Raw genomic sequence first — 10,619 nt, forward strand, 5'->3', positions numbered from 1 at the left:
GTCTATGGGGTTGCTCTCGGACAGCCTAAAAAACACAAACCCTTTCAAAAAAAAAAAAAAAAAAAAAAAAAAGAGGTTAAATTTCTTAATAAGTCTTAGGTATATCTGGGTTAATATTAAGATCCTACAGTCAAAACATACTTTCATTATAAACTAGGGTTTTATTAAGTATAGAGCCTTGGGTAGGACACAGGTAGATATTAGCCTAAGTTTTGCAGACATATCTTTCTAGAGAGAAGGCTGTGGGGAAGTCATCCTCAGCTTCCCGCTTGCTCTCTCCATGTCTGCATACACAAAGCCAGGACGTACCTCCTGTCACTTCTTACGAAATCCAAATTGTGCCTTTTTCTCCCACAATTTTCTTATAAAAATTGGGAAAATGAAAACAAATGACTTATTGGGTAACACACTGTCAGGGCTAATGTGCAGATTCTATGGGGCACAAGGAGTTACTATGACACAGACTTACTATGACACAGACTTACTATGACAAGAGTTACTATGACACAGACTTACGATGATAAGAGTTACTATGACACAGGGTTACTATGACAAGAGTTATTATGACAAGAGTTACTATCACACAGACTTACTATGACACACACTTACTACACAAATCTTCTTACCTTGCTGTTAGAGGTAAAGACATCAAGATGCTTTCAATCCTGGATCCTGGAGTAAAGAGGCCAAACTTGGTGCCCCGGTCATACACCAGATTAAACTCCACATACCTGTCATAAAGACACCAGATAGTGGTAAGGGTGTATTGAGTGACACCTTTAAGAACTCCCTAAGGAAATTTAAGAGTGGAGCTTTTCCCCATATCTCCGTACCAACTGCAACCACACACAGTTTACACAGCTCACAGCCCAGTGGGCCCTCTCCTCTGGAAAGCAGAAATAAAAGGGCATTCTACCCGCTGAACAATTGGATGCAGATTGTGCCCAACACAGAGCAATCAATAAGGTTATGTTTTCCCCATGAATAAACAGTACAAACACAAATTGGGACCAGGCATGCACAACAATCAAGAAAGAAACAGCATTCTCTCCTGGGTAACCCAGTCCAGATCCTCACTATAGCATGAGGCATTTCAGGAAAAGGGCTTCATCTCAGTGTGGCTCACAGTGCTAGACTAGGAGTACTCAACTTCTATAGGTAAGTGCCAGGAAGTGCTAAGGGAGGAACTTACTACTGCTGCTGCTGCTGCTGCTACTACTGCCACTGCCACTGCCACTGCCACTGCCACTACCTCTGCCACTACTATTACTATTACTACTATTATTATATATTTATATAATATATAATATATTACAATACATGTAATATATTACAGTGACTTAACATAGCCAGGATCTGCCTCCTTCCCTACAGCAGTTCACAGCATCAGCAGAGATGGGACCACTCATCCCCTCCTCTCTTTATAGTCATCACTGTGAAAGCTCCTGCCTTGGGTTCAGTGCTTAGTTTAACTCTTTTGTTTTTTCTTTATGAAACTATCTTGGTATCAACTAAAGTTAGGCTGAGTGGTGTATTGTCCAAATTTTCTATTCCATCTAGCCTAATTTTTGAATTCCATCTAGTATAAACATTTGTTTCTGCCTTTAACACCATAGGATTCAAAAGTCTCTTCAGATTTAAAACTGTACTTTCTACTGTCCTAAAGAATTCAGAATGATTCATAAAAAAAAAGAATTTATGGGGGGGGAGACAATAGGGGATACAGATGACAAGTTATGAATACACTGTAAGAAACTGAAGCCAGCGCTGACCATAAAGGGTCTTTGAGATGATGCTGGGGTTATCTAAAGCCAGAGTCTATTGCTATGTCCCAACCCTGAGATAACAGTAACAGAGAGCTTCTCTTTAGAACATGGGTGACATACTAAGCCATGAGGAATTAACCTAATGTTTCACACATATCCTAAGAGAGGAGACAGGCAATGATACGCACAGCAGAACTCATAGAATGGCCTGTCATCAAATGTGAAAAAGAAAAAACTATTGTTGGTAATATTGCAGTAGAAGCTTCTCCTATGCGGGATTCCTAAACCTTTCACCTCTGCACACAGAATATGTCCAATAGTGAACCAGTTTTAACTAGCAATACCATCCCTACTGAACTATGAGCCATTTTCAGCATGTCTGTTATGTCAATTCCTATAGTCAGGGTTATGTCCAATCTCAGGAGACCCAAGATAAATTTAGAGAAAGGGGCCCAGAATGGGAAGCGTACAGGTAACAGATTGGCAAGGGCAGGGAATGGGGGCTTTGCATTGCTTAAAAACTTTCTAAAAGAAAACTGACTCTATTCTCACTTCATCAGGTTGTTACATGGGGACCTGACAGAGCACACAATTATTTAAGTAAAACAAGCACACAAACTCAGGAAGGTAAATACAAACATATTTAACTTTAAACTTGGAATGTGTTGAGTTGACTTCCTCAAGGCCTCATCAAGGGACAGGTCTCAGGGGCCTGAGAGTTAATATGAATTAGAAGAACTCAGGCTAATGTGACTTATGGTACATATGCAATTAAGATGACCAAGAGAACTGCTGGGGGCTGGGAGAGTGGGGGTGGGGAGCTGGCTCACGAGAACACTGGGACTGAACGCAATCTATCTGGTCACCTATCAACACATCAGGTTCAATACAGAGTCAGGGGCTGGGGGTAAGGATGGGTGAAAAGCACATACAGGGAGATTTTCACATCTGGGGTGTCATCAGATCTGCTGGGTAGTCTTGGGCAAAGCACTTATTGGTAAGGATACCTTATGATCAATAAGTGATAATGCCATATATACCACAGGTTTCCTGGGGAAATCAGACACACAATGCCTCATACAGGGATTATTTCTAAGAGGTCCAAAATAAGTAAAGGTGATCACTAAGACTGTATTACGATAGCACTTTCATAAAATATTTAAGATGAATATTTTAAAGTGTGAGTCGGAATTTATAAGCAAAAACGAAACAAAAACAAAACACAAAAAAATAAAAACAAAAAAAGAGTAAAAAAAAAAAAACCTTAAATGACACCCTCATCTTGGCAGAAGGTGGAAGCTGTCACTGGGAAATGAAGAGAAAAATTCCACAGGTACTTACTACGGAGATGTCTACCACAAGGACATGCACAGGTGAATTAAGTAAACCTTGTAATGTTGATTATACAATGTCATGAAGTTAATTTTTAATGTTCGTCTACTTAAGAAAAAAATGAGTGTGGATTAATATGAGTAATTATAAAATATTTAGCTAAAACAGCACAACCGCCATTGTTTCTGGAGCCCCTCCGCCACGGTTCCTGGAGCCCCTCAGCGCCCGTGAGCTGTGCAGACCAGACCGTTCACCCTTCAGTCACTCACCGCCCTCTCCTCAGCTGCTGCCACAGCTTATCCTGGGGCGTGTATGAGTCATCACAGTGCTTTGTCACAATGGGAACATAGGAAGGAACCACAGCCTCAGCACACGACTTCACGAAGCGGAACGCCTCCTCCTTGGATGGAGAGTCGAGATCATCAAAAAAGATGCCGCCAATGCCCCTCCGCTCCCCACGGTGCACTATGAAGAAGTAGTCATCGCACCTAGAACATGCAGCAGCGGAAAACCACGGACTCAAAGATGAGAAATACATGGGACTTGAATTTTCTATATGACTACGAAAATAGGACTTTAGCCAGATTTTCTACAGCTATTACCTCTGCAGAGCATACGTAGGCTCTCACCTGCAGAGTAAGCAAGCAATTCAAAACAAGCCAATCTGGCTGATGAGATAGCTTAGCTGTTAAGAGCACTGACTCTTCTTCCGGAGGTCATGAGTTTAAATCCCAGCTCACAACCACCCATAATGAGATCTGATGCCTTCTTGGGGGTATCTGAAGACACCTAACAGTGTATTTACAAGCAGGGCCAGAATAAGCAGGGCCCAGAGCGAGTGAGGCTGGAGCAAGAGGGAGAAGGGAAGGGGTTGGGGGGGAAACAAGCCAATCTAAAGGACAAGAACTACTAAGAACTTGTACAGATACAGCAAGAGTACAGCATGGCTACTGTACTTCCTAAGACTTCTGGGAACACTCCTGCTTTTACAGGAGGCAGGAGAGGAAGGTCTCCTAACATTGTGACCAGCTATGGTGCAACCCTGAGCTTTTATGTGCCTAGTGTTAATTCAGCAAGAGCAGGATGCTGTAAACAACTTTAGTATTGAGTGTCTCTTTTGGTATTAAAAGCAGTGACTCTAAGCATGTGCACCTAGGAAAAAGGCCGGCAGAGAAAAAGCTTACAGAATGTCTTCCTGTGTGTTAAAGGTTACCCTCCTGACCAGCACAAGAAGCCATCAGCCTACACTCGCTGCTTCCATCCACCGTCTAATAAAACAAGTCCCCTACGACACCACTTACTAATGCTAAACATGGAGCCTAGTCCTTAACCTTGAAAGAGTGCTTTTGATGATCTTGATATAAACAAGGCCCACAGGCAAGTTTTTTTCAAACAAACACAGAAAATACAGTCTCTCGACAGCTTACCATTTTTTAAATTTAGGGTAGAAGTCTGGCCCATGCTGATCACAAGCTTCCTTTAGAGTACGGTGGAAATGGACAGCATCCTCTTGGTTCAAGTATGTCGGTGTGAGGTCACATCCACCCCCAAACCACCAGTGTGTCGTACCTACGAAAGTAAGGCAGCTGAATCCAGGTTGCCTTGAGACTGAGAGCACACCACCAGTTGTACTAGCAAGCTTAATTCAGCCACTTAATTCATCACCATGAAATAGGTGGCAGTCAAAGAACATCTAACTGAAAATAGCTCTGACAGCCAGCTGAGGCTGGTGAGACACAAAAGCAGAAAGCAAAGGAGATAGGAAGTCAGGGAGAGAGAAGGAGCCAGCAGGGAAATGGAATGGAAGACCTCAAGTATTAATGGTCTGGACAGATGGTCTTGGCTGGGAATCTCAATGCTGGCTTAACAGTAGGATCACACAGCTCAAATGTCTCAGCCAAATCACTATTTGTAAAAAGTAATTTCTACCTCTGTTAAGGTTAACAAAAATTATCCAGGAGATTGTGATGTTCCCACTATTAAGACTCACCCCAAAGCCCCTTCCATTTACTCTAGAAAGGGAAAAAAATATCCTCTAAGGAGGGTAATTTCACGTGGTAATCTGCCACATAAGAACAATTGCTTCATGTACTCACACTTATCAATAAATTGGTCCACAAGACACAAGTTACCAATCTGTGTGTGTGTGTGTGTGTACAGTGTTTGTCTGTATGCAGGTGTACACGGGTGCGCATGCATGCACGTCCATCTGTGTAGAGGTCGAAGGTTAATGTGAGGTGTCTTCCTCAGTCACTTCCCCATGAGACTGGCTTTGAGTCAGGGTCTCTCACTAAACCTGGAGCTAACTAATTAGCTACACTGCCTGGCTCCAGATCTCCTCCTGTCTATTCTCCCTAGCTCCTGGCTTTTTAAATGACTGTGGAGTGGGATCCCAACTCAGGTCCTTGCGCCCTGTATATAGACTACATATATCTGTGTACGGGCCCCAGTGGCAAGTCCTCAATTTCAGAAATAACAAATTTATATTTTCAGAGACTTTGTGTGGGGGTGTTGAAGTTTGGGTTCACAAAAATCACTCTGTGTAGGGAAACGCTGGGTGAGAGAAGGAGTCCCATTCTGATGTTTCTCATCCTGTACATCCTGCCAAGACTATGCCTCTGGGATAGTCTAAAAAAAATCCTAAAGGTTTGTACTTTCTCTCCTTTTGATAGGGTACCTTTTGATTTTTTTTTTTTTTTTTAAATACAGACTTCAAACAACTCTTAAGAGGCTTACCATCAGCTTCTTCTACTTCAAAGTATCTGTAGTTGAAATGCATGGTGGGTGCATAAGGATTCTTGGGGTGAATCACAGAGCTTACACCCATAGCAGTAAATGGCAATTTACCTGGAAAGTAAAACAACATAGTTAGATGCACTCAGTGGCCCTGGCTTGACACAAATTACTTCCTTATGATTTCAGAATCCATTATCAAAAGCTGCCTTGTAACTTGTCTCTGAATTACAATTTTCACGATTAATGCATTCAAACACACTTACTGGGCATACACATCCAACGACCCTTCCAGAAAAAAAAGAGTTATTTTTAAGTAAAACTGGTGGGACATAGTTGGCAGGGAGAGTTATCTGACTTGCCATCTTTCTTCTTCAGAACTTTTCCTCTGCCTCTCATTTGGCTTGCTGCTTCCTCAGAAAGATTCCCGTGAACGACAGAGATGTTCACCCCAGCCTTTTCAAACACACGCCCATCCTGAAGCACACAGGTGATGCCACCACCTCCTGTCCATAGAAACAGAAAACCAGAGGATAGAGCACCGTCATATTCGAGAAAACTCTCCCATGAACATGGCAGCATGAGGTGCCCACTCCTCCCCTAGTTCCAAAACCATCTATGATAGCATGTATTTTCTATGTGCGATAGGTTGGATGATTAGCTTAGCTTTGTGTCTTAAGCTGCTCATGCTAGGAAAACACTGGGTCTAGCTACTAACCGCTACAATGGCTAGTTCTTCTGTGTTCTCCTGCCATTTCCTAATAACTCCAAGGAACTCTTTCTTCAAATACCACCAAAAAAGAAAACATTTGTTATTCACAAAACAGAAAGCTAATGTTACAGGCAAGTGTGCATTCACTGAATGGTGTTCTACTTTTACTGAATACAAGAACCCCATATTACTTCACAGTTTTTTACTCTCAATTTTACCTTATTACCTTTAATTTTTATATGCAATTTAAAAACATAGCTATTCAAACTCTTAAGGGGTTCAGAGTCTTAAACTAAGTGAAATTACACACACACACATACACACGTATGTATATATATGAGTTTAATAGGTTTTTTTCTTTAAGACAATAGGGTTAACAAAAAGTCATTGTTCTCAAAGTCTAATGTTTGGGTTGCTTTATTTCTAAGAAGAAGGGCACCATAAACAAAATCATAACACCTGAAAGAATAAATGATCTTTTTTCAAATGCTGACCATGTTTCTGACATTCTGAGTTCTCTGCATATATTCATAAATTATGAAACAGAGGCAGAAAATAGTAACTCCCAAAGGTTGCAAAGCTGGCTATCTAGTATTTGAGGTTGTGTCCTGGGTCGGTCAGTGGCTTTTACTTTAAAACACTATAGGATGGAAAACTATGAAAATCAGACTGAATCTCATTTAACACAGATGTGGCAGCTTCATAACTCAAAACATACTGATGATATGCTGTTATATTTCCAGCTGGGAAAAAGTCAGGAATCCTCAAGTTTAAAATCAAAATGGGAGGGGAGAACAGGGAAGACTACTCTCTGTATGGAACAACATGGTCACCAAACAGGACTCAACATGAATGGGTAGGATTTGGGGATTCTAAGGAATCCTTCAAGAAATTTGATGATGCAATTTAGTAAGAACTACAGGAACATTAATCAAATATTTCTTATGCAATCCCAAAAACAGTTGGGAGATTGTTGACACAGGGAGCCTCGGATCAGTGTTTCTTCTGCCTCTAATAGGACAAGGGACAAACGCACTCTGACGGGTAAATAAAAAGTATGTGTGTGGGGGGTTGGGATCTGTTCAGTAACAAACTGAACATTAAAGCTTCAGTTTGCTGCATGCAGATGTCCTTTAATAAACCTATAGAAAATGCAATTATGAATTGCCAATATTTTCAATATTGGCCTGCCCTATGTTGTTGGTACCTCTGGGTCCACATTTGCAAGCAGAGAGCGAACGGCTCTGTCAGTGTCAGTCATTCTAAGGGTGTTCCTTCTAACAGATCAAACACCCGTGAGTACTGTCTACTTTAACCTATCCCCAATCCTCAACTGCAACTGGTGCCCAACCAAGAAACAAGAGGGCTCGCCTCACCTTCCTTCCTCTCCCACCGGTCCACAGCGAAGTCGGCGACTCCGTCTACCTGTGCCAGCGCCCGACACACCTGGGCCTGGGTCTCCATAATCATCAGCTCCATCTTGGTCTTCATGTCCTCGGGCCTCCTCCGCAGCTCCCGCAGCTCGGTCACCGGTGAGGACATGAAGGTGCTGCAGCGGCGGGCCAGCTCGTCCCCGTCCTCCTCCCGCCGTCCAGGTGAGGGGCTCCGCGCCCCCGAGCTCTTGGGCACCATCTCCGCCCGGTGCACGTGCCCAAAGGCAGCGGCTGCCAGCCCTGTCAACCCCGCTAGCGCCGCGGCCAGCCCGGTCCCCAGCCGGGACCCGCCTCCAGCCGAGGGGCCATAGCCCAGCCCACGGCGAGGCTGGGTACCAGCCGTGCCAGGCAGCCGGCAGACGCGGGCGGACGCGCTGCGCGGGGACGCGGCGTGCATCTGTCCATAGTCACCCCGCACCGCTAGCCACCAGGGCCCCGAGCCCAGCCGGCCCAGCCGCAAGGCCATCTCCCGCCGGAACTGGGCAGTGCTGGTCCCAGAGACCTACCGGAGCTCCCGGGGTTCTGAGCCCGAGACTCCCCCAGGTACTGGAACCTGGAACCTGGAACCTGGAAGAGCCGCTGCGGGTATGGGCCGCAGGCTGACGGCGGGAGCTGAGGATGCTGGGAACTGTAGTCCGGTCCTATCGCCTCCTGCACTCGCCTCCCAGCTCCAGGAACTAGCAGATAAGACTCCACCCCGCCCACAGAGGTGGGTCCTATTGCAAGCACACAGGCCTCTGCCAGGCGACTGTGGAGGTGCTTGGACTGATAAGATAGGGACTTTAACCACGTACGTCTTCGATTGCCCTGCTCGCTCACCCACAGTGAGCAAAAGTGGGACTAGCAGGCTGAGGACAAATGGGCAGAAAGACGACCCACAGACACACCCCTTGTCTTAGTCCTAGTTGTGGGTCTGGAGGATGCCCCTTTGTCCCTGTGCTGGGCTTACCCAAAGATTTCAGAGTAGTGGGCTCCTGAGTAGATCCAGAGAAAATATTCACGCTCCAGTTTACTTTCCTGGATCTCTGTTCTTCCCCCATAGCCCTACACGTTGAAAATATGAGGACAGAAGCTCGCACATTTAATAGGTTTGTTCCAAGCCGTATGTTGTCTAGACACGGGTGTCATTGTCAACATTATATTATCAGAAGGGCTCACTGGCCCTTTAACTATCCAAGGTGATTTTAATTTCTACTAACAAATAGTAATTAGGCCACTGGTTATTTTTCCACAAGCTTCCACTCTGGCCAGGGCAGTAGTAGAATCTCAGTATGTATGGTTCTTACCGGTCTGCTTGCTCCACTGCCTCTTTATACAAAAGGAATCACAAACTGCCTGGAACAGCATGTGTGCTCAGGCCAGGCAGGTAAGAGGGTGGCAGGCAAATGACTTCACCGAGAAGTGAGGAAGCTTGCAGAGGACAGAAACCCTTAACTTTCAGCCGTAGTTTACCCTGCCCGGAGGCCGGCTTGGAAGAGAAGGAAAGATAAGAATTATCTCTTGGAAGGTTGCCTCCTTCGAATGCTAGTAATGGGTCTGGCTGGACCTGCTGGTGATAAATGAAGCTCTTTAATGAAAAGGAATCTCTCTAATTTCTCTGTATGAAACTTCTCCATTTATGCTCCCGTTCTGCTAATGGGAAGCTAATAGTCAAAAAATAAGCAAACAGGAAATCTTGGAGACTTGCTCAGAGAAATAAGTTGGCCCTGAACAAATTGTGTACAAGCTTCCAGCCTGTTTGGATGTCTCTCTCCTCCCCTTCTCTGTCCCCACCTTTAATTTTAATGTACAGTGCTTAATGGAATCCTTTTTTAAAAACCTGATTTGTGTGAGAGGAAAAAAGCCACCATCTTCCTAGAAAAGCATAGTGGCACACACATTTAATCCCAGCATTCAGAATGCAAAGTCAGGAAGACCTATGTGAGTTTGAGGCCAGCCTAGTCCACATAGAGACTTTCAGGACAGCCAGGGCTACATAGTAAGACCCTATCTCAAAGGAAACAAACCAACCACTAAATAAATAAATAAATAAATAAATAATAAATAAATCATCTTCACGATAGCTTAAATTACTCCTAAGTCCTATTTGTTAGTATTTGGCATAGAAGTAAGATGTCCCCTCTCTAAGCAAGCTGATACATCAGAAAGCTACTGTGGACAAATAAAAGGTCAACAAGTTGTAAACAGAAGCTGTGCTGTAGGGTTATGCATCTGCATCTAAATTCGCCTCTCGTAGTGCACTATGATTTTATTCTCTGTGAGGCTCCACAAGCCAGGAAATCCTGATGAGCTGTATGCCATCTCCCTAGGTCCAGACAGACAGCTGGCCATCTTCAAACACCACAGGCTTCTCCGAATCCTTGCAAATTTGATCTTTCCCCTGTTAAAAACTAATAGCTAATTCTATGCCCTGATATTGGTGTATTCATTTTCTCTGTTTAGGAAGAGTTTGAGGAAACCACTTTATTTCTCTGTTATGTGCACTCATGCACGTGCACACACACATGCCTGTGTACCTGCACAGGCATTCACACGATTTCCAAGTGTCTTTCCTAAATTATACTATGTTTTACCAATTCCCTGTGCTAGCCAAACGTGAGATGTGTCTTATCAACATGACTCAATCTATTGCTTTCAGACCCA

The 10,619-nt window shown here is 44.0% G+C and overlaps 1 protein-coding gene across 1 annotated transcript; it reads right to left on the reverse strand.

Moving 5' to 3' along the window:
• Window positions 1–285: 285 nt before the first annotated feature.
• On the reverse strand, window positions 286–8,668 carry Cpox (coproporphyrinogen oxidase). Its single transcript, XM_028760270.1, has 6 exons — window positions 7,920–8,668; window positions 6,194–6,337; window positions 5,835–5,945; window positions 4,526–4,667; window positions 3,368–3,586; window positions 286–731 (listed from the first exon to the last, which is right to left on the reverse strand). The coding sequence occupies exons 1-6, from the start codon at window positions 8,440–8,442 to the stop codon at window positions 623–625; spliced, it is 1,248 nt and encodes a 415-aa protein (XP_028616103.1). The 5' UTR covers window positions 8,443–8,668; the 3' UTR covers window positions 286–622.
• Between the last annotated feature and the right edge of the window lie 1,951 nt (window positions 8,669–10,619).

The sequence above is a fragment of the Grammomys surdaster genome, unplaced genomic scaffold (assembly GCF_004785775.1).
Source record: "Grammomys surdaster isolate TR1022 unplaced genomic scaffold, NIH_TR_1.0 126398, whole genome shotgun sequence".
NCBI classification, from domain to species: domain Eukaryota; kingdom Metazoa; phylum Chordata; class Mammalia; order Rodentia; family Muridae; genus Grammomys; species Grammomys surdaster.